General features: G+C 41.2%; 3 protein-coding genes across 5 annotated transcripts; 1 reads left to right on the forward strand and 2 right to left on the reverse strand.

The window, feature by feature from the left end:
• Positions 1-99: 99 nt before the first annotated feature.
• Positions 100-8,013, forward strand: pknox1.1 (pbx/knotted 1 homeobox 1.1). 3 transcript variants are annotated; one of them, XM_027030854.3, is made up of 11 exons: positions 100-254; positions 2,508-2,612; positions 2,861-2,991; positions 3,201-3,372; positions 3,801-3,971; positions 4,323-4,437; positions 4,626-4,723; positions 4,852-4,980; positions 5,099-5,175; positions 5,445-5,608; positions 5,932-8,013. In XM_027030854.3, the coding sequence occupies exons 2-11, from the start codon at positions 2,559-2,561 to the stop codon at positions 6,114-6,116; spliced, it is 1,296 nt and encodes a 431-aa protein (XP_026886655.1). In that variant the 5' UTR covers positions 100-254; positions 2,508-2,558; the 3' UTR covers positions 6,117-8,013. The 3 variants fall into 3 exon arrangements, with proteins under 3 accessions (XP_026886655.1, XP_026886653.1, XP_026886656.1); XM_027030852.3 differs by lacking the exon at positions 100-254 and adding an exon at positions 334-1,538; XM_027030855.3 differs by lacking the exon at positions 100-254 and adding an exon at positions 2,400-2,419.
• Positions 8,014-17,601: 9,588 nt separating this feature from the next.
• Positions 17,602-24,928, reverse strand: tmprss3a (transmembrane serine protease 3a). Its single transcript, XM_027030837.3, has 12 exons — positions 24,806-24,928; positions 24,383-24,638; positions 24,177-24,293; positions 23,552-23,665; positions 22,961-23,084; positions 22,496-22,624; positions 21,556-21,602; positions 20,960-21,125; positions 20,573-20,742; positions 20,261-20,356; positions 19,778-19,920; positions 17,602-17,784 (listed from the first exon to the last, which is right to left on the reverse strand). Exons 1-12 carry the CDS (start codon positions 24,926-24,928, stop codon positions 17,602-17,604), a joined length of 1,668 nt encoding a protein of 555 aa, XP_026886638.3.
• An 823-nt stretch (positions 24,929-25,751) lies between these two features.
• fgf9 (fibroblast growth factor 9) lies at positions 25,752-27,011 on the reverse strand. The gene is made up of 4 exons (XM_027030836.3): positions 26,981-27,011; positions 26,561-26,695; positions 26,333-26,436; positions 25,752-26,189 (listed from the first exon to the last, which is right to left on the reverse strand). The coding sequence occupies exons 1-4, from the start codon at positions 27,009-27,011 to the stop codon at positions 25,992-25,994; spliced, it is 468 nt and encodes a 155-aa protein (XP_026886637.2). The 3' UTR covers positions 25,752-25,991.
• Between the last annotated feature and the right edge of the window lie 612 nt (positions 27,012-27,623).

Consider the following 27,623-nt stretch of genomic DNA (forward strand, 5'->3'; position numbering starts at 1 on the left):
AAAAACTAAATTGAAAAAACGTAGATTTTGCTAACGACGGAACAACAGGACGACATGTAGCGTGAAGCCACGGGCAGGCCGCTGCAGCTTCTCGTGTGGACGGTGGCCTAGCGTTTCACACGTCATGTCTCCTCCCACTTCATAAATATTCATATTCAAAATAGTTTGCGTGCCCGTACGTGGTGACGCAACGCGACAACTGCGGATCCCGATTGCTGCAGCCGCTTGTCAGTGTGACGAAGATTGGCACCCAGGTAAGCTGTCACTCAAAATCCTCTTTTTCCCTTCCCTATCAATCAAACAATCCGAACAACTAAAACGCCACGGCCTGAATAAAGTACTAAGGCGAGGTTATAATAGCATGCGAAATTTCGACCTAATGTAGATTCTCGCACGGCCCGGTTACCTTACAAACGGGGAAAAAAAATATGTCGGCTTTTTTGGAGAGAGAGAGAGAGAGGAGGTTTTCTGTTTGTAGCGAGGGCGAACACAAGGCCCAGTCTTAGCAGCATCTGTGCCTCCCTCTTCAGTCGCCAGTCAAGCAGGGGGAGGTGTAGGGCAGCTGTCCCCTCGCTTGACTAACCTCGAGTGGGCTGGTTTTAAAATCAAAAACAAGTATCCTAGCTACTTAGAGACAGGGCGAGTCGACAGCAATGCGTGTTTAAAGGGAAAAATTCCAATGATTCAAGTCTAGATGGCATGCTGATGCGTCACACTAACTGATGCAAACACTTCGTGAAGTAAATACTGGCCGCTAGGTTAGCTAGCCTAGCTAGAGCGATTTACTGTTTTCGTGTTAGATTTGTAATTTTAGACGATGTATATGGGTATTTCTGCGAGCTATAACACGATCTGCCAGTTACACGAACCTGGCGGCACCACCACAAAAAAAGATTATATTTCGTGGCGATACGGCCTAAATGTTTCCCAAAGTTTATACAGCTAGCGTTACCACATCTAGCTTAGCTAGGCCTGGTAACGCTGCTAGCTAGGTTAGCAACCTTAGTTGTTAGCTAACGCTAGCTGCTTTCAACATTTATTTTCCTCGTTTCCTAAGCAGCTAACGAGCATTTAATTTTATTAGTACCTCAAGCATATTTTAAAGTGCCAAGATGTATACAATTTTGAATGAATAATTTGAATAACATTAAATTTTCTGCTATCTTAGTTAATAGTAACTCGCTGAGACGTATGTGCATGTTGCAAAATGTCTACATATGACTATTTTTAAAGATTAAGACAGAAAACAAAACCCCTGCCTGCCTGTAACGCTGTACAGCTGAATGGTAGTGGGTGTGTGGTAAACCTGATTACTCATCACCACTCAAATGGCGGCAGTATACCATGGTGTAAACTTTATATCGATTACCGTGTAAAAAACCAAACAGAATTTTAACACGCTGCTCTCCATCTACACGTGTATATTATGAAATCGCTCTAAAACGAGATTTAAAAAACACATGCTATTGGTGTGTTTTTACGCTATAACTGACATGTTTACCAACTCTGTCAGGACCAAATACGCAATGTGGCCAAAGGTATGTGGTCACCTGATCATAATTATATGACCTTGTTGAACATCCCATTACAAAGTCGAGGGCATTAAACTGGAAATCATAACCGACGTTCTAGTTAATCCCAAAGGTGTGCAGTTGAGTTGAGGTCACGGTTCTGTGTAGTTCCTCCACACTAAACTTGTCACACTATGTCTTTGTGCACAAGGACCACAGACATTGTCCAAACCCTGAAAAACAGCCTTTGACTATTATTTCTCCTACATTAATCTTTACTGTTGACAGTTTGTAAGTTACATTCTACTGGCAACCACCAAACCTGATTTATCAGAATGCTACATAGATGATTCTTCACTCCAGAGAACACATTTCCACCATTTCAGAGTCCAGTGGCAGTTTGCTTTACACCACTCCAGCCACCACTTGACATTGTGCATAATGATATTAGGCTTGTGTGTAGCTGCTCTGCTATGGAAATCCATTTCATGATGTTCCCAGTGCTTGTGCTGTTGCTTCCAGTCGCAGTTCAGAACTCTGATGATGTAGAGTGATAAAATGAAGAATAGGGGATGTTTGCACTCTTTAGCACTCTGTGGCCATGCTCAGTTTGTTGTTTACCACTTTCTGGCTGACCTGTTGTTGCTCAAAGACATTTACATTTTACAGAAACAGCACTTACAGTTGACCACTTAAAGATCTAGCAGGGCAGAAATTGCACAAACTGACTTGTGACAGTTGCATCCTGTTAGTTTAAAGTCACTGAGCTCTTCATAACAACCCATTGCAATGCCAGTGTTTGACTATGGAGATTACATTGCTATGTACTTAATTTTATACAAGGAATATGGCTGAAGCACCTGAACTCAATAATTAGAAGAGTGTCCACATACTTCTGGCCATTTATTGTATGTCTGTTGTATATGTCCTACTCCAGATATATATTGTTCCTTTATCATATTTGCTTGTAACTGTTTATGGTTAATCATATTTTAGGTGATTTACTGCCCATATAATGCTTCAGTGTTGGCTGTGGCTACAGTGAACATGATGGCAGGCCAGCCTGTGTCAGTAAACAAGTACCAGGAGGGAATGCAACAGGTGGGCATTTACAATCACACAGGTTCAATCAAAGTCACATTCTCATACTAATATACTAATATCTATATATTCTCATACTAATAATAGCTTAATATCAAAAATAACAAAGACACATTGCTATTTAGAGACAATTCACTTTAACTTTGATTTATAAGGCATATTAGTATTTGGGCTACATAGTACATATTTTTTCGTCCTTTTCTGCAGCATTTGTAGTAGTTGTGGCTATGTTGATTCCCCTTGTGTAGATGCAGGCAGTGGAGCAGGGAGATGGTGACCCAGAGCAGAGCTTTGCTGACACAGGCCCAGGGGTAACCTGCAGTCCCACTCTCACTGAACCTCAGACTCCAATGGATGCAGACAAAGCATCCATATACAGGTACTGATTTATACATGGAGACCCACCTAGATATGGCGAGGCACAACAGCTTGGTGGGTTATAAGGTCGTTTCTCCTTTGGTTTGTTTGTTTTGTCTGGTTCTGGAGATTGCTAAATGTGATAAGTGGTTTCCCTTTGAATTTTTGTTCAGCATTCATTCATCACTTTTCAGTATTAATGAGTAGTACGCTCTTTTCTGTGTACTGCAGGCATCCACTCTTTCCGCTCCTAGCCCTGCTGTTTGAGAAGTGTGAGCAGTCTACTCAGAGCTCAGAATGTGTTACATCAGCAAGCTTTGATGTTGATATTGAGAATTTTGTACGCAGCCAGGAGAAAGATGGCAAGGCTTTCTTCAGTGAGGACCCTGAGCTGGACAATCTAGTAAGAATTCCTGTTCTGTTGCAAATGACCTCTTTTATTGCTGATTGGCAGAGTGCATAATGTGTTGTTTTTGGTATTTCTGTGGCACTGTTTAGAAAAAGCTATTTTGCAAAGCACAGTCTGAAAATCTTAAATATATAAAAATCTGAAGATCTGTAGATGTCCCTCCACAGTGTGATTCATGATCTTCCCTTTATGTCAGCAGCATTAAATTAGAACTATGAAAACAAGCCACCAAACTGCTTATTAAAAACTGCAACAGTCGCAAGGAGAAAACTATTCTTGCCAGAGTAGCAGTTATCAGATTTACTGTCTGCCACTGCTTATCTGACAGATCTGACTTGTATCAGCACCACTGGCTATAGCCATGTGGTGTGTGGATAGTACTATAGCTTTGAGACAGGAGTAAATGGCATGTATGTGTGCAGATGGTGAAGGCCATTCAGGTGTTGCGGATTCACTTGCTTGAGCTGGAGAAGGTCAGTGACCTATGTAAGGATTTCTGCAGCCGCTACATTGCCTGCCTCAAGACCAAGATGAACAGCGAGACTCTACTGAGTGGAGAACCAGGCAGCCCGTACTCTCCTGTACAGACACAGGTACGCTCTAGTTAAGTCACCTTACTGACTCTTACCTGCACAGGTCAGCTCTGATCCACTTTTGTTTATACCTGGAAATGGTATTAATCAGATGCACAGCTCTCAGTAATGCTTTGCATCAATGTCTTACCTTCCACTTTGAAGTGGTAATAGAACAGGGCTGCCGCTGACATACTCACACAGCCTGAGAGGCAGCATGTTCCATTTCACTGTAATGTTCCTGTCTATACTTGTGTAAAGTAGAATAAGGAGAGAAATTACATATGGAATTTTTGGGGGACTTTTATTTGTCTGGGCTTAGTGTGCCTCTGATCTGGTTTATTTCTTATCATTATGTGTTTTCTTTTTCAGGCCTCTAGCTCTTTCTCTGGGGCACTCAGCCCCCAGGGCGTTGTCGTCCCTGCATCAGCTCTGCAACAAGGCAATGTTACCGTGACAACAGTTAATCCCCCACAGATGGTGGCAGGTGCATCTCTATGGGCTAAGGCCCATTTCAATGTTTTTCTTCATCTGCTATGTATTTAATGAAAAAATCTCAACATGATGTAGTCTTAAGTACATTGATAATTCTATACTAATGTTTTATATATATATATATATATATCTATATATCTATATATATCTTTATTATTATTAATTTTGGGGGCCCTTCAGGTGGTACAGTTTATCAGCCAGTCACCGTAGTAACGCCACAAGGCCATGTGGTTACCCAGGCTATCTCACCAGGCAGCATACGCATTCAGAACCCCCAGGTGTGCACAATGCTCAGTTTACACGTAAAACAGCAGAATACACACATGCACATGAAAACAGCATAATGCTCAAGTGTGTGCGCCCAGCCTCACTTGCTGTTTGTTTGTTGTTTTTTTTGTCTAACCAGCTACAACTGCAACTGAATCAGGATTTGAGCTTCCTTAGTGCTGATGACAGCTCATCTAAAAATAAGCGTGGTGTTCTTCCAAAACAAGCCACCAGCATCATGCGTACGTGGCTCTTTCAACACATTGGGGTGAGCCTGCCAGTCAAGGGAAAAACAACCTGTTTTCTGTTTCACATTGTTATGGCCTTATCAGTGTTGTCTGATTTCAGCTTTGTGGTCATAACCATTTGGTTTATATCTCTCTCAGCACCCTTATCCTACTGAAGATGAGAAGAAACAGATTGCTTCTCAAACCAATTTGACTTTGCTCCAGGTCAATAACTGGTATGTTATGCTGTCCTACTGAGCAAGCGTTGTTTCTTTTGTTTCTATGTTTTCCTGACACTTTTCAGAAATGTTTACCAAATCAGAAAAACAATGTTGAGAGTGAGAAGAAAAGAGGAGATGAATACATGAATCAGCATCTGACTGTTTCTCAGAATAACATTCTTCATCCCCACAGATGATTTATGCCTAGATCCTAGCTGCTTGGTCATTTGCTTACTCTCTGAGAAGCTGATTAATTGAAACCATTCTCTGCATCTTTGTTATAGGTTCATTAATGCACGGAGGCGGATCCTGCAACCCATGTTAGATGCCAGCTCCACAGAGACACCCAAAACCAAGAAAAAGACTCCACAAAACCGCCCCTTGCAGCGCTTCTGGCCTGACTCGATTGCCTCCTCTGGACCCCAACAGCAGCTCACCATGGCTGATGGTACTTTCCACAGATGAAGTCAGATTGCAGAAAACCTGATGTAGAACACAGAGGCACAGTGCTCCTGTGCACTGTGAACATTTTGCACAAGCACAGCTGTCCACCAGACGTTGCCTCAAACAAACACTCAGAATCTGGAACAGCAGCCCTCAGTGTAGCATGTTTTATCCCAAGATCACCCATTGTATCTGTAATAGCCTAAACTCTTTCTGGTATACAAGGAAAGATAAAACAATCCCATTCTTTAGCATTCATACTGTGACTTATGCAAGCTTTGTGTGTCCATATAGTGTTTCACTAGCTAGTGTCCTTTCCGTATTCAGGTACCGTGGTTGCTGTTGGGATGACTGTAGATGGCTTCCAGGCTCTCTCATCGGATGGAGCGACGCTCGCAATGCAGCAGGTCATGATGGGTAATCACAGTGAAGAGGAAACAGATGACAGCGGAGATGAAGATGACCTGTCTGCAGCCAGCATGACCAGGCTGGGCCTGGATGCCAGTGACTGAAACACACACACACACACACACACACACACACACACACACACACACACACACACACACAGAGAGAGACACACACACAATGGAATAAAAACTTTTACACAAAGATTTACACACTTGTTCAAGCCATTACGTTAACCAGTTTACATGGTGAGTTTAGCAATGCTCATGCACTACAGACAGAAAAAATACTAAAAAGGGGATTTTAGAAACAAATCTAGAGTTTTGTAGTACTGTATATAGGCATTTACATTTATTACATTTATCTCACACAAGTACACACACAGTTTACAGAGCACAACCTTCTGGAGAGGCGTATTGAGTGAGAAGAGTCTGCTTTTATTGCATAGAGATATAGGCGAGTCGACTTTTTTGTAAAACAAACTCCAGAATAGAAGGCCAGAAAAAAAAAAAGCAAGTGTCTGAGTAATGCTGATGTTTGGAAATCCTTGTTATGTAGCGTTTGGTAATGATTTATCTTTTCTATCATAATCTACCTGGACACCAACATCTTGAGAGTTTTTGCTTGTGATGGTTTTAAACTGCATGCTAGTGTTTCTCCTCTGTATTCACTCCCTCCTAACCACATCATGCCTCGCGTGGAGGCCGCGGGCGGGAAAAAAAAGATGCTTATTTTTATATAATGAAAAACGTATTTGCTTTCTTTTTTATTAGTTTGTTTTTGTTGTGTTTTATAATGAATATTTATGTAAAAACAAAACTTGCAAGCTAGCTGCCCAGTTTTCAGGGCTTAATAACATTTTCTAAGAAAAGGGGAAAAAAAAGTCCAGGTTTATCGTTTTTAAAATACACAAATTGGTTTTAACACAAGCTGCAAAAAATGCCTTATGTTGTTTCTCTTTTCTAAAATGAACTAGCTGGTCAGCACAGGAAGCCTAACCCACGGACCCATTTGAACAGCAGCACGGCAGAGCCGTTGAGTCAGTCAAGTCCTCTACCTGTTTGGCAGGTGGGAGCTGTGCTGATGGGAAGGTGCTCTTCCACTGTATTTGCCTTATGCTGCCTAGTGTAGCCAAAGCCTGCCAGTACTGAACCCTGCACAGACTCCTGGCTAAGCAGTCAAATTTAGTGACCTAAAATTAGTGTCATGCCTCAAGCTCCCTCCTGACATTATGGGCCAGTTTCCCAGATAGGGATTAAGCCTAGCCTTGAACTAAACTGTAGTGCCAATGTTGAAGCACCACTGGCACTTCTTTGTACTCCAAGATTCTGCTTAATATGGGTGTGGGAAAATTGGCCAATGGGGTTACTGACTGACTTAAAATGCACCCAAGGCTCTAGGTGCCCTTATGAAATGTTTTTCATAAAAATGTATTTTGAACATGAAAAAGACATCAAATGTCACAAAATGTTAATTTTAAAACATGATCAAGTAGCAAAGTCTTGCTGCTTTTTTTTTTTAACCACTTAAAGTAAAATGCATGTGAAAGAAAATAAAACCCATTACAAAAGGGGATGTAAAAATGTTTTTTGCCCAATCTATGGTTTTGCCAATTACTGAGCAAATCTTATTTCTTATTGAAGGCAAGAAGAACAAGGTCTATTCTAGAGGATAAAATGACAATACAAAATGTGAAGTTCACATATTCTTATTTATTTACATAGAGTGACTAATGTATTTTTGATTTGTAGCAGTTTACAAAGTTTCAGATGAACATTTTTTGCTTGGAATGGGTCTTCTGCTATAACTCGGTAGTAACCTAATATCTCGTTTCTACTCAAATGTAGTTTTGTTTGAAATATCTTTTTGTTTAAAGACACAAGCATGACCTTTCAATCATGTTGCACCATTTCTATGGTTGGCAGCCCATACTGGATAATGGCAGTCTGTGTATTAGATTAAAAATGTTTTTCTAATGAATAAAAAAATACATTTCAAAAATGTTCTGTTTTTTAAAGACTTATATAGAATAGATATGTCAGGAGTCCACCATTGCACTGCATACAATTTCTCTCTCTCTCTCTCTCTCTCTCTCTCTCTCTCTCTCTCTCTCTCTCTCTCTCTCTCTCTCTCTCTCTCTCTCAAGACTATTCAAATAAATATATAAATATGTTTGATTTAACAGGAAATAATTCTACTATCACTCTGATTGAGTTTCAGACAGTGATGACAAGAACAAATTGGTTTAAATCTTGAATAAAATCTTTGACACTAGGTATATTGAATCTCCAGTATTTTTACAGAATTCAGGTGGCCCTGGGCATGCGATACTTGAAGATGTAGACCTGATTTCAAGAAATACAACACTGATCGCGAATCTCAAAAGTCACCATACACGTTCATTCTTATTCATGAAGGATCCTGCACATACTGGTGTTGACCCTAATGCACTCGATACCTAATCATGCAACAAGACCCATATTAACTATACAGATCTTCATGAGTTGGATCCAGTGTTTTAAAATATTGATTTCAATTCTATACAAGTGTGGATAATTCCACTGCACTGTGACTTACATATTTACAAACCAGGTATCTGCTGTATTATGAATTCATAGATATGCATTGACAGGGAAGGGAACTGAGAAAGGCTAATGTCGTCATAGAAGTATTGTGAGGCCACCAAGCGGCAACTATATATACACATACGTTCACGTTCTCATTTGGGAGTAAGAGATGGCGGAAAGCAGTACAGCATATAAGCCTGAATTACGCACCAGAAGTGTGTTGGACTTATGATTTTTTTACACTTAAGATTTTTAAAAAGGTAGCCATAAACTCAAGATTCTTTTTAAAAAAGAGCGTCTGTCCACAAGTGACACTCTCCATTGTAGACTATGCGGTCGATTAGAAAAGCAGGTGGAAACTTAAGAAAAGAATGAAAACATTAAAATTTTATCCTGGAAAATTGACGCGGGATGTAGAACAGTGCGATGTTTATAAAATTTAATTGACAAGCGTGTAGATCATTTGAAAAAATGTCCTGTTTGTCTGCTACGAGCGACCATAGCTGCAAGAGTTTTGTTCGCTGGGCCAATCAGCATGCAAGAGTCTGCCCGTGTCCACATATGACACGTATCTGTAAGACAAGACCGGCAGTACTCTCAAGCCCTGTCTCAAGGCCGTTAATTAAACCAAGTCAACGTTCTATACGGAGTTTGCATCATTTGGTACAACGACTTTACATGGTGTCAGAATCCGGCACGAAGCCTGTGACTGATTTTTTTTCACCGGCGACCGCTCGTCCGTTTTTTTCTCCTGTTAGCCCATGACTTGGCAGTGGTTAAGGTATTGGATTTGTAATTGCAAGGTTGTGGGTTCAAGCCTCACCACTGCCAAGTTGCTAGTGTTGGGCCCCTCAATTGCTCAAGTTATAGTCAGTCATAAGTGTAAGTCGCTTTAGATAAAAGCGTTAGCTAAATGTAGTTAGTGCCGTGCTGCAATGGTGGATGGATTTTGCAGGCCCGACCCCTTAGAGTTTAACCAAAATGTTGCCGAAAACTGGGCGAATTTTCAAAAGAATACGATATTTTCATCGCAGTGGCACCCTTTGGCAAGGGCCTATATTCTCCTCAACATTGCAGGATCAGAGGCCGTTGAACGTGAACGCTCATTTGTCTATGCAGACGAGGTATGCTCGCCTGGAGCAGACGGAGCGATTATTTCCCCGGCGGAGTCCAGAGAGGACCCTGGAAGTTTCGCGAAATCTGCAACCCTCAGAGCAACAGAACGATGGAAAGGCCCAATTTTCACTCTAGAAACCAGAAATAAGGTGAGCGTGTCGAGTCTTTCATTAGTGATTTATGGTTCAAGGCGAAAAGTTGCCATTTCGGAGATTTAACGATATAAGTGGCCTTCGTACAACTGTCGTAACTGCGGAAAACAACCATTTCACACTCTGTTGCAAGTCTAGACCACGAAGTCACAGAATACCATCTACTAAAGCCCTCAAACCATCTATGCATGAAGTGGCAGTAGAACAGTACACAGCGTGCGAAGATGTAACGTTTTATGTAGGTGGCATCGAGGTCACCGATTGCGTCAACTCAACTACACGGCTTCTGAAAAAGACGAAGGATTCGTCACGATACGCATAAATGGCAAGCTCATCGAAATGAAACTGAGCAAAATTCAACGTAACGTCGCTAGGACTTTTAAACATATAACTAATAGCGAACAATTTCTAAGGCAAAAGGAAACAGCGAGCCTTGTAGCTTACGGAGGCACCGCGATTAAGATCGATTTAGTACCCTGCTTGGGCACTACAGGTTTTTGCGAATGCCGTTCAGCATCAGCTCTGCTAGTGAAGTTTCTGCGCTCCATGGAACATCTGTTCACTGGCCAGCCATGCTCAGTCATTGTCGATGACATCATCATCGGAGGCCGAGGAATAGCTGAACATGATCTCAACTTGAGGAAAGTACTCAGTTGTGCAAGAGAAGTCAACCTCAGGATGAATACAGTTAAGTGCAAGTTTTGCCTGGACCAAGTAAGCATCTTCATAAGTGACAGTTTAAAAGCGGATCCTTCCAAAACTGCAGCAATCATCAACATACCAGTCTCTACAGACATCATGTCCCTACAATGCTTCCTAGGCATGGTCAATTACCTTGCCAAATATATACCAAATTCATTGACATCGCAATGCACCTGAGGAAACTAACCCATAAAGAGACTGCATGGTGCTGGTTCCAGCAGCATCAGGAGGCATTCAACTGCCTCAATGCATGCCTGTCTAGTCCACCAGTATTGGCATACTATTATGTCAGAGAACCAGTCAAACTCACATGCGATGCATCATGCTTCGGACTTGGAGCTGCATTTTTGCAAAATGGCAGACCAGTAGCATTTGCATCACGTGTCCTCACAGACACACACACAGTATGCTCAAATAGAGAAGGAGTTCCTGGCTGTCATGTTTGCCTGCACAAAATTCAGAGACTACATATATGGCAAACCAACAATTGTTGAGAGAGACCACCAACCTTTAGTGACAATCATGAAGAAGCCCATTCACACAGCCCCTGCTCGTCTTCAGAGAATGCTGCTCAAGCTACAGAGCTACGACCGCAATCTGGTGTACAAAAAGGGCAAGTATATGTATCTAGCAGATACACTTTCAAGAGCAAACATGCAAACTCCGTCAAGTCCTGCCGAGGACGATGCCTTCGAAGTTATGTCAGTGAGTTACATCTCCACAGCTCGTCTCGAGGAGCTTAGAAAGCACACAACAGAGGAGGACACACTACAAGCCCTCAGTGCAGTTATTCAGCAGGGATGGCCTGTCAGAGAGTACCAACTTCTACCAGCTGTTGGTCCTTTCTTCCTGTACAGGGATGAACTCAGTGGTGGATGGCATCATAATGAAAGGCCACAAAGCAGTCATTCCCCAATCCCTGCACAAGGAGTACATCAACATTGTACACAGGGGACACCCAGGTATCAAAGCGACCAAGCGCAGGGCCAGGAGTGTTGTCTTCTGGCCAACAATGTCAAAAGACGTCACTGAGAATTTACACTCATGCACAGTATGTAATAGCACCAAGTCCCAAAGAGCCTCTCCACCCCATCCCGAGTCTTCCATGGCCCACAGTGACATCTTTCACTGGCATGGGCAACATTACCAAGTACACGTCAACTCATACTCCAGTTAGTTTAAGATTGACCTTCTCCACAACATGACATCATCTACAATCATCTCTAAATTGAAAACACATTTCTCAGTCCATGGTACGCCCCACACCCCTTTCACTGATAATTAGAGAATACACCATTCACCATTTCAAAGATTCTGCCGAACAGTGGGATTTTGTCCACATCACCAGCAGTCCTGAGTTTTCCCAGTCAAATGGTCTTGCGGAAAGGGCAGTCCGCAGTGCAAAGCAACTCATGGAGAAATCACACAGGGACGGTACTGATGTCTTTCTGAATCTTCTTAACCAGTAATATCTCCTGTGATCCAAGATAAGGGTCTCCTGCTGAATGCCTGATGTTACGCCAGACATGTGCAGCCATTTCAGTGAGTACCAGACTCCTAGAGCCTGTCCCCAAGATCACCCAGCAAGTCAGTGCGCAACTTCTCAACAAAAGGCTCACTTGGAAACGTCACTATGATGAGTCAAGCCACCCACTATTGCCCCTAACTACGCGTCGAGTGGTTTGCATGCAAATCCTTAATGGATACGACCAGCTTGGAACGGTGACAAAGCCCTGCGAGGAGCCACGTTCGTATGCCATTCACTCTAACAGAAGAACATACAGAAGGAACCGCTGACACATCCTCACTGTCACAGAGCCACAAACACAGCTCCATAAAGATGACCCAGACTCCCACCCTTCCACCCAAGTCCAGGCCCTGCAGAGGAGCAGCCAGATATGTCCCCACCCTCCGTAGCAGACCCAGCATTGCCAAGAGCAGAGTACAGGGTGGAGAATGAGAGCAGCACTACACTGTCTGAGGAACCTCTTGTAAAGTCTCAGGCTTCTATTGATCCAGGGACCACAGAGAGCCCAAGGTTGTGAAAAGAGACGGGCCAAAATACAAGAGCAAGAGGAGGAAGCTTGTTGGCTGGATCGATAAGAAAGTGAAAGAGGGATATCAGAGAAAAATGGAGGAAAGCATCGAGAGGGAGGAGATGCACAACCAGTAATGCAATTTTTAAAAATTGCTATGATTCATTATGTTTTGGCAACCGTGAAATTAAACTGGGTCAAAGTTCTAAAAGAAATTGTGTTTGCAGTTTATTTGTACAGTTACATGAAAAACCCTAGTAGCAGAAATCTGAGTCACCATTGACGTAACAGGACAAAAAAATAACTAAATAAATAAATACATTTAAGTGCTCTTGGGAGCCCTCTGCTGGCCACTTGGAGTCCTTAACAGGCGCTCATTTCGCTTATTTGGCGGGTCTGTTGTTATCCTACCTATCGAGCAGTCCTACCAAGAGTTAATGAACATCACCATTAAACCATATGTATATATTATAATTAGGCTACTGTGGACATGTGTATTTCATATAGCTACAGCAGCTGTAATCTGATCTAGGACGTTGCCAACCCTATTAAAATATTAGGTTTATAGTATAATAGTTGAATTAAACAGACAAAGTGTAATCACAATTATTTGCTTGATGATTAATCTTGAACCAAAAATATCACTGATAGCTGTAGTTCTTCTTACAGACACACGCCCAATAAAACTGATCATTTCTTATTAAAAGCCACTGACTATAGGATCAATAGAACAGTACAACCAAATAACCTTTAATGTGTTGCTTTACTACAATGCATTTTAGAATTTAGATGCTACAGTGTGTTCTGTTTTTCTTAAAAGGGTGAAAAGAGCAACTAGATGGAAGTTTTGATTGACATGCTGGTCAAGGACTCGCATCTAATATGGTTAAAATAAATTCAGAACAAGTACAGCATAATAAAAATGTTTAAATTCATGCAGATCCAAAACCATCAACATCAGTATAAAAATGTATAAAAACGTGGTTTCTTTGTTTGATTGTTAGACATTCTCCGGAGGGTGCCTCAATAATGATTGTTAATGTTAACCTGCAATAAAAGACAGGACATTCTGCTCTATTCTACTAATTGTAAAGTCTGCACTTTTATTTTATATTTGAATGATCTGCTGTGTGCACACAGGAGGAATGCAAAGACCTCTCAACATGCCACATAATGTTGTTTACCAGCAAGATGGATATCAAAAATTCAACATTTAATAGAACGTCAGCAAGATCAGAGACCTCAGACCCTGGACACATAAGCCGCACGTGCCCCAACGAAGGATGGTATTGAAGGTGCCCAGGAGACCTGAGGGGGGAGCAGTTACAATTGGCAACACCAACCTCATCAGCAGGGGAGCCCAAAGTGCAAGTTCCTGGTAGATACAGGTTGCACACACTCAGTGATTGGGCCAGAAGGTGCTCACCTCCTCCTGTCCAATGATAAGATCAGGACACAAGGTTTCACTGGGAAAACAAACATTAAAATTTACTGCCATACTGTCTGAACACTCAGAGGATTTTGACTAACAATTTCCATTAGATTTTTAGAGTCTATAGCAATGATTGGTAAGCATTCATCCAGACTCCAACCTACGTTGGCAACACAGTAAGGGTGTGAGCCAAATGGCGCCCATACTGCGCCGCTGAATACCAGAGCTGCGCTGAACTTAGAAACTGTTTAGGACCAAAACAATGACTATGATCCCGTGGCATCCATTTCATCATCCAGGACTGTGTGGTATTAGAAGTACTATTTGTGTAATGTTCTTGATTGCTTTTGTTACTGTAAACCCAATTTTGTTTTCACCAACAACTGGTTAAGGTTAAGCTGGAAGGACATGCATACATGTGTCAATCACACAACTACAGAAGGATTAAGATACACTAACATATCATATTCAATCAATTTCACAGTAGTTACAGGACTAGCGCGAAATAAACGGAGTGTTATTCAGATGTACCTTTATTCCAAATAGTACTGTACCTGATGATTCTATTACAAGAGCGTTGTCCAAGTTAAGAGTCATTATGCAATGACTTAGCCGAGAACTCTGGTATTGATAACAGTATTACTGGATGGTTTGATTCAATGTTTGGAAAATGGAAACATATCATTTTAAATGTATTTTCTAGCATAGTGATAGGGATAGGCCTACATGCATTATGCGGGTTTGTGCTATTCCATGTATCTGAGGTCTAAGTGTGAGAGTTGTTGATAAATCAGTATCATCTCAGATGTTTGTTTCTTATGAATGTATAGCGATTCCACCAGTATACGATACACAGATACTCTGCTACGTCACACCTGCATCTGAATATCCATTTCAGCTTGACAGAGGTCCTGATACCCTTGATGAGTTTGTGTAATTTTGACCTACTTTGTACTCTGAATTATGCTTTCTATAATAATAAAAAAATGTTTTTATTTTAGTTATGATGATTTCCCTTATTCACTTGATATGGTTCATAAGTTTGCCTTGTTCCACATTGCATATGACAGACTGCTGATTTAATGATTTGATCAAAGGACCTGGATGGACACATGTCATAAGTGGCTAGTGGATGGATCAGATGGGAGAGTGCCTTATAGGTGGGCAAATTGTTACGGAAGATCTAACCACCAGGCTGACATCACCTGATTGATGATAGTCAGTCAAGTAAGGCATGTGACCGAGGACGGGTAAGATCCTGGGTGTACACTGGGACAACCTAAGGCAAGTACTATTGTGGTAGTGGATTGAACTCCTTGTGGCAGCCTAATTCCACGTATCCCTATGTGTCATACCAACCTTACATATATACTCTATATGTGACTAAACACTTGTTAAAATGTTTGAAAAGAGTAGCATAAAAGAATAGTAGATTAGTTCATGGCATAAAGCCATGACAGGGGGTAAATGAGGTAATAAAAAGAATGTTTACAGGGAAAACAGGCCTAACATTGCATTAAATATATTAATAACATAAAACATAAGGGAGTATAGAGATTCTGTGTCCTTTCAGAATGATTTTCATACAGGGCAGAGACCTCTGCAGAGGCCTCTGCAGGCTTCAGCAAAGGATCCTGAGTAGGCTTTGCTGGACCTCAGGGTAAGATATATGACCTCTCCACGTGGCTCAGGACTGTATAGAAAAACTTCTTTATGATAACGTCAAGAGAAGTCTTGTATGAATGTTAATTCAAGGCAACATTAACTGTTCTGGTCCGCTGTTATTAATATCTTTGCTGACAAGATCCTCACAGGATTGAAACTGAAATTATAGAAAAAGGGGCAAACTCTCTCAGTAAAAGTGTGCTTTAAAGTGTGCAGGTGTGTACGGGTTAGATGATCACTAACTATCACTTTCCCCCTGTCCCAGTCCAGCTGCATGCTGACCCTCAGTGGTTTCTCTGTATGTGTGAAGGAGTGACGTTCATCCAGCCAATTGTAGGCGTGAATGGGCAAAGTTGGGGTCCAGAGTAACAGGGGCTGAGGCGAGAGAACAGAATGAATCATTACATTATTCATGTGTTTATGTGATGAAGTCACATCTACAGACCCTTTATTTGAGTGAAATTACTTTAGATCTGGAGACCTTTATAGATATTAAACCTCCTCATGTACTGTATGTCATGTACTGTATGTCATCATGCTTAAGTATGGACACTCAGTCATCTGGTTAAATTTTCCCTCAGGACTGGGAGCAAATCTCCTTCAGTACTGCTGATTCTGTACCCTTAGTGGCTTGTTTCCACATGGATATGTCTTCATTCTGCTCTGTGCCTGGAACTTCACTGCACCTGTGAAGGCTGCATTAAAATGGCAAATAAACCGCTTCCTAATTTTTAAATTAATTAATTTATTTTTGCACAGATTAATTTCATCATCTTCTCAAGTCATCTTGTGTGCTGTCTGAGCTGTTGGAGTTGACTGGTGATGGGTTTATTGTTTCTTCTCTCTGCAGGAAAAATAAATGCATTATAAGACAACAACATCAATAATAAATAATAATGGTCATTAGGATAATAATTACATTAATAAACTTAATGTATTATTGTTGTTACAGCACTATGCAATATACATTATAGTACTTGAAGAGTTATATTTGTCTTGGCTCCTTTCTTTGTGTACAATGGATTTATAGTGCATTCTGCATTACACTGAAATATTAATGTACAGAATGTCAGCTTTAATGATCTAAAGAGAATGTATTTACATATACTTTTATATGTACATGCAACAGTCAACTTATTAGGAACACCTAATATTCAACACATATTCAAATGTTTATCCAGTCAGGGTTCAAGAGCTTCAGGTAATGTTTCCATCAAACATGAGAAAACATATGCTCTGAGTGAGCAGACAGACCAGTCTTGAGTATTTCAGAAACCGCTGATGTCTGTGATTGCTGATGTCTGGTATAAAAATGAAAAACAAAAAAGCAGTAAATGGCAGTTCTGCAAGCCTTGAGGCAGATGGGCTACAACGCCAGAAGACCAGATCCACTTCCACACCTGTCATGAGGTTAAGAACAGAGCTCTGAGACTACAGTGGCTCCAAGGACTCAGCCTACCTTGTGTCAACAGTGCAGACTGCTACTAGTGGTGTAATGGAGAGAGGAGCCAAAATCTCAAAGAACTTGAATCCATGTTACCAAGAATTGGGGCTGTTCTGAGTCCCACCCAGTAATAGTGCAGGATCCTTAATGGCAGGTAGCAGGTGATTGTTTATATACAAGAATCAATGCCATTTTTCAATGCCAATAGTTGTTTTATACATTTTGACCATAAGTAATTAAAAAATGTAAATACATTTTAAAAAGAAAAAAAAAATACAAATCATGTTTCTTGAATTCAAATCTGTGATCAATGAACCCTTGAAATTATAAAATAAAATTCCATAAAATGCAATATTTTATCTGTGTATATTTTAAATCCATTAGAGGTCAGTGATTGTTCTAAGCTACCACTTTCCAAAACGTCATTGGCATGCCTTTGACAGTCCCTCTTAGCTCAGTGGCTTGTTATTCTCTCTCAAAGCTCTTGCCACCAGGTGGTGCTAACCTCCATTTGCCGATGTATCCAGGTGAGGGCATGCGTAATGCGCGTGTACACGCCAGGTTTGTTCCTCTCTGCGCAGCCCTGACCCCAGCTTGTGGCTCCCACCAGCTTCCACACAGAGTTGCCCTCACAGCCCAGGGGCCCACCGCTGTCCCCCTGACAAGCATTCAGCAGGGCAGAAACAGCTGGGTCAAGATGGACACCTACTCTGTTAAAGTTGTCAATTTAAAATTATCCTGCTTTAGTTTAAAATGCTGGTTTTCACTAGTAGTTATTTTTACATTTCAACAGGACTATGAATAGGAAAGGAACACATGAATAGGAAAATGAGCATTTAGAGTCAGTTTAGCTTAAATCCTAAAGCATGATCTTAGCCAGTCTTGTTCTCTTAATTTTACATTTTTATTTTATTTTGTTTTATTTTGGCTCATTCTGTATGATAACTAAGGATATTTTACTGTTTTTGATATCTTAAAATATGCAATATGCATATACATACATACATAACACACACACACACATGCACACACACGCACACACACACACACACACATATATATATATATAATCTTTACATTCTTTGCTACAGTACATCGCAGTCCCTCACCTAGAATCTTCTTTGGATTTATATATAATTGTTTTTACACACATAACATATACAGCTCTGGAAAAAAAAAAAAAGAGACCACTCCACTTTTTTCTTAAATCAGCATCTCCACATGTACATCAGCCATTCCATTCAAGTGTTTGTTGAATTCCTTCACAGACACACCTCATTCTATTTAATGAGATGCTGAATAGGTGATCACCTCAACAAAATCCTATTCTAAAAACCACTGCTGCTGTCATCACTATTCTCTTGTTATAGAACCAGCTGGATGGGTAAAGCAGTGCTAGGACTACCCAAAAAAGTTAGTGTACAGTCTACAGACCACACCAAAAAAGTTGAAAAGATAGGTTCTTAATGAGGAAAAGAAGGGTTCAATTGTAGCTTTACTTATAGACTGATACAGTGAGCGTCAGGTTGCTTCTATCTTGAAAATGTTAAAAACTACGGTTCATAAGAACAAGGTCAAGCAATAAACACATGGGACAACAACAGCTACAGACTGGCAGAGGTCGAAAACAAGTCTCTACTGACTGTGATGATCGCCACCTCATTCAAATGTCAACCGTAAGATAGTGTCAAGTGACCTACAAAAAGAATGCCATGCGTCAGCTGGGGTGAAATGCACAGTGAAGACAGTTTGAAGCAGGCTTCTGGAGGCAGGGCTGAAGTCATGCAAAGCTAGAAAAAAGCTCTTCATCATTGAGAAGCAAAGAAGAGCCAGACTGAAATTTGCAAAAGACCATAAGGATTAGACCGTAGAGGACTGGAGTAAGATCATCTTCTCTGATGAGCTCCTGGAATTTCTGTGCCAGGAGTGGCATAAGGTTACCCAACAGCAGTGTTAAAGACTGGTGGAAAGCATGCCAAGACACATGAAAGCTGTGATTAAAAATATGGGTTATTTCACCAAATATTGATTTCTTGACTCATCATAAGTTGAAATATTAGCACTGTGTTGTTTATAAATGAATATGAGCTTGTTTTCTTTGCATTATTTGTGGTCTGAAATTTCTATAACTGTTTTGACCGTTAGTCATTTTCTAAAATACAATATTTTTATCTGGAATTTGGAAGAAATGTTGGCAGTAGTTTATAGAATAAAACAAAACTGCTCAGCCTGGTCAAACACATACCCGTTAATTGTAAAACTAGAGAAGCTGATAATTTTGAAGTCGTTTCTTATTTTTTTCCAGAGCTGTATATTATCATATACTGTAAAGTATACTTCTGTATATATTTTTAAGCACATGAGAGAGAGTGCTGTAATACTGCATATCAGCATGACTGTGATTTAGTTGTAGGTAATGATTAATATAATGGTTAAGAGAACACACTTGTAAAACAGAGTGATACATGTATAGTTCCCATGCTGTTAGACTCTATATGAGCGCTCATGAAATGTCTCTTGTCCAATCAAATTACTTGGTTATACAGTATACCATAATGCATATAATTAATGTAACAATAAGCTCTAAAAGACCTTCTGATGTTTTCTAGATTCTACAGTCGTCAAGTCCATGGTTTGCAGAGGGGAGACACCTGGCAAGAGTCGGTTCCTCCCTCCAGATATCCAGCACAGATCATGCCGGGGGAGATGTAGCCCTGGTAGACCTCTGGCTGGCTGCAAACCTTGGCAGAGATGAGCGGTACTTGCGCAGAGTGCAGGGACATGCTTGCTTCACCTGGGGCACAGCACACACCGCATGGCATTAGGGGTTCAACTTGGGCAGGACATGTCGGGTATGGTACTTCTACTTGGACCCACTTACATAAAAGTGGAGATGCAGTGGAACACTCCACAGCCCATTTTAGCACAGAGCTGATCAATTTGATTCAGACTCTTTTTGAGTAACTATACAAGTAAGCCTTTATACATTGGTCTCCAGTGTCGCAACATTTATTAGTTAACACAGTCAAATTATATTTCACCTAAAAGCCAATGCCACTGACAATAGTTATTAACACATAAAGTGTTTGTGCACCCACAGAGACACAATCTGTCTGTGACTATGGTGGACTCACCCCCATCCTTAGTGGCCCCCCAGCCTGAAATCCAGCACATCATCCCGTCCTCAAACTCCTCGCCAAAGTTGGGCAGACAAATTGGTTCAACAAAGCCTGAGGAGCAGGAGCAGAAGGGTTGTGAAACACAGACAATTTCCATTCAAACGCTTCAAGCAGTAACCTAAACATACACTGCAACAGATGTGGAAAACAAGTTCACTGAAAAAGACCTCTATATACTTTGATTAGGTCAACATAGGCAACAGTCTATTCACAGATCTTCAGAGTGGACTGTCTAGATTTGTGTCTCATAGAGGCGAATGGGATTACCGTTGAAGGTAAGCGGCTCCACCAGTTTCAGCAGAGCGATGTCATAGTCCAGGCGTCGCGGCCGGTATCGGCTGTGATAAATAATCTTCTCCACAGGGAGATACTCGGCCTCATTGACCGGCTGCTCTGTTAGTCCCACCAGCACCATCCAGAGCTGGGGGAAAGAGAAGCTGAAAAAGGGAAGGCAGCATGGCTACAGCACAGTACACAGACGGAAATCAGGACATTTTTGTCTGTGAGAGAGCTTCAGTTCATTGATGAAGCTGATGAAGTGAAACTCCCACTGTTAGTCGCAGATACACATTTAAATTCTGCCTGTGCATTCTCTCCAACTCTGTTTATTGCATGTGTGCCTATATGTGAGTTTTTGTGTCCATGCTAGCTCACCCATATACACAGTGGGCAGCTGTTAATATCCAGCGTGCTGTTACAATCGACCCTCCACAAAGGTGCTTGTGCTGGATGTGCAGGCTCACCTGCCAGGGAAACTGGCCTTCTTGAGACAGGTTCCCCCCAACTATTCGAGTGCTAAACTGAGGCCTGGAGCCACATTCTTAAACACACACACACACATGCATAAATATGAGAACACATACATGCATACATGCGTGCACACAACCTCCCCCCCCCCCCCCCCCCCACACACACACAACAGAAATAATTTTGTACAGACTGGTAAGGGCCTGGAGAGGATGACTGGAAACCAGCAAGTGCAATTCCATAGACATATTAAACAGAAATGGTTGGTAAGCTTACCTCCATAATACTGTGGCTAGCTTATTAAAACCATTGCTGTATAAATCTATGCTTTGTTCTTGAGACCATAGCACTTCTGCTGGCTACTAGATTCAGTGAAGGTTAGATAAAATACCTTGTGGTTTATTTTTTAAATGTATGACTGGTTTTGTGACTATTCACATGTTGGGAAAACTGAATTCATAGAATTTAGAGAAGCAGTACAATCTATTTTCCATTATACTTACCCAAGCACTTCAGAGTTATGACTTTCCCTGAGCTGCATTCAGTTTTACTGGAAAGAGAATGAGAAAACGTCCCTATAATACTCTATTATAACTTGTGGTTCATTAATGAATCAATATACTAATAAGTCATAAATTGATGTGATCAGAAATGTAGAAAGTGTCACAAAAATCAGTTGTAAATTGCAGCATTTTGAAGTTATGATCTTGCACTGTAGAACCAATGCAAAATAAAAATTCCACAAAAATTTCCTCCACATTAATGAGGTCAAACCCAAGCACACTAAGACTTTGAGGTCATGATTTCCAACAGAGCAGCACAATCAGTCATGTAATGCTAAATGCTTTGGGGTTTAGAACCAAGGGCACACAAAATGCTCCCAGGATGGACCTCTGTGTGCATGTGTGTGTGCATGCGTGCACTAGTGCACATAAGAGAATGTACATTGCATTAGTGTATGTGCTGGCATGCCTGTGTGTGTTTGTGTTTGTGTTTCTGTACATGATAGAATACATGAGTTTGTGTGCGTATGTGTGTGTGTGTGTGTGTGTGTGTGTGTGTGTGTGCTTGAGAGGTGAGGAAATATATATGGAGAGAAAGTAATACAGGCTTAATTTAATGATGAATGAATGATGTAAGTTCAAAAGGAAAAGCATTTAACACTTGAAGGTGGAGGACTTAGGAGCCCTTCCTAAGAAGCGTCCAGGTCTTATTACAATCTTAATATGATTATTTTGTTGTTATTATTATAAACTGATGGTCTGCATTTGAAAAGTCTTAATTTTAACATTTGGAAAGCAATAAATAGTAATCCATGTTTGTTAGGTAATAGTGTCTCCAGTGATTCCAGCTTCTTTTCTATGATATCTTGACAATCATCATCATCATCATCATCATCATAGTCACACCATAAGAATACAAAGTACAAATATGATTTCAAACCTCAGATCAGTTGCACTGTGTATCTTGATGGTGTGCAGTGCACTCAGATGACTCAGGTTCATTGATACTAAGTTATTCTGAAGATCCTGTTCAATGGTGGAGAGCGAGGTGGAACCAGATTCCACATAGCTAAGAGAGGCAGGGGATGACACAGCATGTTAACCTGCTTGTGGAAATATTGTTTCTGAAGCAAAATCACTAAAGAAAAATAAAAGCGATATCTTATTTGGAATGTTTGTACTGTATAAATGAGCAGACCTTTAACTATGAGCTTGTGTATTCTTCTTCTCTGGTGCTCTGGCAATTTTGGGGGCTTTCACAGTTACATAACATGAGTGTGTCCAATAGAAATATCACTTATCACTTCCCATACTGGACAGCACTGACCTTTTAAAACAATACATCCAAGGTTGAGAACAACCCCTTTCACCAACACCTCTGCCACGTAGCAGGTAAAGGTTTTACCTGGAGTATCCCAGCTGTTTGCAGGCAGAGGAACCCAGGTCAGGGTCCCAGTCATCTGAACACACAGTCCTCCAGACTCCCTCAGTCCGCACCTGCAGTACTGAACTCTTCCCACTCACACGCACTATGCACACAACAGAATAGGCCGGTCAGCACAAAGAGATGCCTTTCAGGATTAGTTTTAGGCTGTTCCACAGGGTGAGGCCCCATTATCCAGCTTTACTTTATAAAGGCCACAGATACTAATTAGCAAAAGTGACTCACAGCAGGAATAACATGAAAATTATTCAATTTATGCCATCCCTTGTCAGATTTTCAAAAGGCACTAAATATTCCAAAAAATAAACTACAGCAACTTAAGGAACACGCAGTGTAACATCAGCCGTCATATCTGACAGAAGCTGAATGAGTGTAATTTGTCTGACTGGATTGATCACTTTGGGTGTGTGTGCCGTTCCCTGAGGGTGTGTGCAGTTCACTGAGGGTGTGTGTACAGTTCACTTTGGGTGTGTGTGCCGTTCCCTGAGGGTGTGTGCAGTTCACTGAGGGTGTGTGTGTAGTTCACTGAGGGTGTGTGTGCCATTCATGCACCGCAACTAAGCTCGTCCTCGCCGTGCTCGCAGTCCATGTGTCCATCACACCGTGCAGAGCTACTGATGCAGTGTGCTGTTCCACACTGGAACTTTCCAATACATCGCAGGCCCACTGCAACAGGGAGACAAGCATTACACTGTGAGTGTGTGTGTGTGTGTGTGTTTGTGTGGGTGTGTGTATTAAGTCCAGCGTGTATGTATAGTAGAACTCCATATTTGACTCTGCTCTAAGACACCTTACTGAACTCATGACAAGCATAATTCTTAACTGAGGAGTGTAGCCTGATATACTGGAAGAAAGAAAACTAGGTTAATCCGGTGTTGGGCTTTAGAAGCACCATGACACAGAGTCCAGGCAAAAAATTGTGGGGGCCTTTTTCACAGGACACAATGCAGGACTAATAGTTTAATGAAGTTATTATTATTTTCTGCCATCAGTACATCACTGAACTGATAATATCTATATCTTACACAACAGAACTGAATCAGACACTGACATCAGTGGGCCTCACATTGTGCAATTTAATCATAGCTGTTAATTATTCACACCAGTTAGAGCCACCATGTGACTGGACCAGGTCATGACAGACAGCAGGCAGCATGCCACCCACCCACCGACTTACCTCCCAAGCCAATGGCGACCACAAGAGTGACAGCGAGTAGCACACTTGCACTGATCATGAGGTCTATCCTGCGTGCAAGCAAGCACCCTCGAAGGGTCTTCTCTGCTGCCGGCTCATCTTTAGTTGGTGGAGAGCAGAAAATATTACAACTTAATAATTTAATTAAATGACTGAGCCAACCCAAGATTCTTTGTTTTATCTATTACCTGCTAGGAAAGGCTGGACTTTAGTAAAGGGCATCGCTGGACAGGGTTTGGCTTGGTCACTGCTGGGGGCTCCTGTCCGACAGGTAATGCTTTCTGTATTTTTAGTGCCTGTTTTCTTTCCTGTAGCCAGGCTGTCATTGTGGCTGTCCAGGGCACTGACATTAACAGTGGATGCAGTGTCATAAGCTTGTAGATCTTCATGTCCAACCATTACCATTTCTGCTCCTGCAGGATTTGCCTGCTCTAACTCTGCAACCTGTGGAGAGATTCCATATTTTTCTGAGAACGGGTGGGACTGCCTTAGACATAACTGGTTGATGATATCATGCTGGCGTTAGTTGTGGTTACATGGGCTCCTGTATACCAGGCTTCTGAAACTCATCCAGCATGAATGAGAATGGTCTAATCTGACCACATACCCACCTTGGCATGTGAGGCTTCGGTCTCTCCTCCACCAGCAAGTGGAGCCTCTATACATTCACCTGGAGCCTCCACATCTCCACCCTTGAGCTCAGCTGCAACCTCAGGTGTTTCTGGGTTAGCCATGACTGCCTTCACCAAGTCCTCACAAAAATCCTTAGTATACTATAACTAAATGTGATTAAAGGTAGAGCATGAAGGGACTGAATTAAGCAGAGACAAATCTGAAGGATGAGAGGTTTGAAGACGAACCAGCTGAAGGAATGGAGTAGTGTTTTGGTGTTCATTATTCATTCAGACAATATTCCACTTTCTGAGTTTGATAACCACATTATCTTTATACATTATCTAAACTAGTTGCGTATAAGGATGGAGTTGGCTCAAGTTTTACTTCACAACAACTAAGACAAATGATGCTGCGGAACAACAAAACAATTTCAATTTTAGGTTGAAGGTACTTACCCAGAAGTGCTATAGTATCCTCACGCTGTGTTTATTCACATGTGTGCTAAGAGGTCTGTGTCTTCTGAAATAACCAGATATCTCTATCTCTCCCTTACTCTCCTTCTTACTCTCTCCCTTTTACTCAGGTACTGTGGGATACCTAAAGAGGATACCTGTGTTGAGAAGGTTATGTCACTCTAAAAGGAGATCAGGTGACCTCGGCGTCTCCCTGGATACATGATCAGTTTTCAGGACCTATGTACTTTCACAAAGGCATTGGGGTATGTGGAAAGAATAGTGTGAAGATGGACAACGCCATACTGCTAGACAAGAGTAATAATCAATAGAAGGTTTATTAATAAATAAGATGGGCTAACAATGTGTGTGTATTTTTTTTTTTTTTTGGGGGGGGGGGGGGCTTGAATACCATGAATTTTTATTAAGCTGGAACATAGCCCATTACAAATAAAACATTAAAAATAAATATATAAATATACATATTAAACAATATTCATTCAGTATACTGTGTTGAAGGACAAAATATAGAAATAAATAACAGAACCACATTTACATACAGATCTGCACCAAAGATGTGTATGTATGTGTGCGTGTCTTTTTCCCAGAATACAAGAATAGTTTTGGATTTGCAGAATTTCAGTCGATCAAAGGTTTCCATGTTTTAACGTTCAAATGCTCAGTTGTTTTTCAAAATAAGAGCTGTGGCACTGGTATACTGGCAGTGCTGCTAGTTAAAGTGCTGCTGTTTAGCCATGCGGGGCAGGAAGTGGGTGCAGGCCTTGCGTGGGTTCACCGTACTGCCCCTCTTCAGTCGCCCTCGGTGGGACACAGCCAGGTACAAGTTTGGGTAAGCCGCGGACGAGTAGGTGGTGTAATGATTCTCCTCCAGGTGTTCCTTGAACAGGCAGTCAGATGAAAATTCTTTCTGCAGGTGAGAAATGTGTCAAATGTTCACTTTGCTTCATATACAGTAAACAGCAGGAATGAGAGCAGCGGGTATCCCAGTGGAAATACACACTAAGCGCAAAGGGCTGCGGAAGCATGCACATTGCTGTTAATGCTCCTCACCATTCCTTTGGCGATTCCTTCTTCGTTCATGCATAAATACAGTCTGCTCTTTGTACCTCTTATGCCCACTACTCCAGGCTTCATTGCAAACACCCCCAACCAACCTGAGACAGAACAAGAGAGAGCCTCATATGGTCAGATAAGAAGAAAAAGAGTCAGACTTATCGGTGATTAATCTGTCTCTCTTTCTTTAACCAATTAAGCTCATATGAGATTGGTAAAACTTACTGTACTCAGTTGGTTCATGAACACCCCCTACACTCCCATTGGTTAGGATCTGCAGGTGGTAACCAATCCCAACACGGCAATACAGAAGCTGATGTATACTATCTCTTGAGGCTGGACCAGAATGTGACCTAGCTGCTGAGAGATATTAAAGATCATAGAGATTCACCAGGCTAGGAGTAAGATGTGCTTTTATCTTATTTTACCTTTTCAAACTTTTGAACACTACACACAGGACAAGCAAAACAACCCACAGAAACCCACAGCAAACAGCACTGTGGAAATACCAAGCAACTTGTACAAAAGTATAGCTGACCATGAGCTTTTCTATCATCTGCTTTGCTGGTCTGCTCGCCTTGACGTTTCATTAATTATCAGCAGGAGTTTTTAGTTTATTTGTTTATTTATCTTTCAATTCTGCACGTAGGTAGAAAGCCAAGAGCAACACATCCATTTTTCCCTACAAACATTATGTCATACCAAACACTATTGCATTAGCATTATGCTAACTTGCCACCACTGACTTCCATTCATTATTATTTAAAATAATAATAATTTGGAGTGTCACTCTGGCCTTTTTTGCTGAACAGTTTTCATTTAGGCCACAACTCACTTTAAATTAATGCAAAGCGAGGCAAACACAAAGCACTTTGCTATGAGTATATGGCTTGAGGAAAATGTCTAAGCATGTCCTTTTGTCTCTGATTATTGTAAGCTAAATGCATATTACATGGTCAAGCTTTGATTCTGTGCTATGATGTTGCAGACACTAACCAACTGCCTGATGCTTCCTCTACACACCACAACTACAGACCCATAGAGTGCTGCCTTCTTTACAGGCTTCATGTATGGAATGCACCTGCCACAGTCTGGTAGGCTTTTGTACATATTTTCTCAATGGGGAACTAAGAAAGCATATTTTTTTTTGTTAGTGTAATACAATGGAGCTAACATAAGCAATCTAATCACACATAAAATGTGCAAATATTAAAATATACACATTGTTTTAATTGGAAAATAGTCCACATTACAGGTGAATACCAAGATGTAAAGTATTAGTAAGAAG

Source organism: Electrophorus electricus, chromosome 4, assembly GCF_041902795.1.
Source record: "Electrophorus electricus isolate QZ-2024a chromosome 4, ASM4190279v1, whole genome shotgun sequence".
Taxonomy (NCBI): domain Eukaryota; kingdom Metazoa; phylum Chordata; class Actinopteri; order Gymnotiformes; family Gymnotidae; genus Electrophorus; species Electrophorus electricus.

Bases quoted from the DNA above. Each gene is read 5' to 3' on its own strand.
- pknox1.1 (XM_027030852.3), top strand. From the start codon at position 1,461: ATGCTATTGGTGTGTTTTTACGCTATAACTGACATGTTTACCAACTCT. The intron at 3,373-3,800 runs GTAAGAATTCCT...GTATGTGTGCAG, and splicing joins ACCCTGAGCTGGACAATCTA to ATGGTGAAGGCCATTCAGGT. The intron at 5,176-5,444 runs GTATGTTATGCT...TCTTTGTTATAG, and splicing joins TTGCTCCAGGTCAATAACTG to GTTCATTAATGCACGGAGGC.
- fgf9 (XM_027030836.3), bottom strand. From the start codon at position 27,011: ATGGATGTGTTGCTCTTGGCTTTCTACCTAC. The intron at 26,696-26,980 runs GTGCAGAATTGA...AATATCTCTCAG, and splicing joins GCTCTTGGCTTTCTACCTAC to CAGCTAGGTCACATTCTGGT. The intron at 26,437-26,560 runs GTAAGTTTTACC...GTTCTGTCTCAG, and splicing joins TCATGAACCAACTGAGTACA to GTTGGTTGGGGGTGTTTGCA.
- tmprss3a (XM_027030837.3), bottom strand. From the start codon at position 24,928: ATGGCTAACCCAGAAACACCTGAGGTTGCAGCTGAGCTCAAGGGTGGA. The intron at 23,666-24,176 runs GTAAGTCGGTGG...TCCCTGTTGCAG, and splicing joins GGTCGCCATTGGCTTGGGAG to TGGGCCTGCGATGTATTGGA. The intron at 21,126-21,555 runs GTAAGTATAATG...TGTGTGTTTAAG, and splicing joins CATAACTCTGAAGTGCTTGG to AATGTGGCTCCAGGCCTCAG.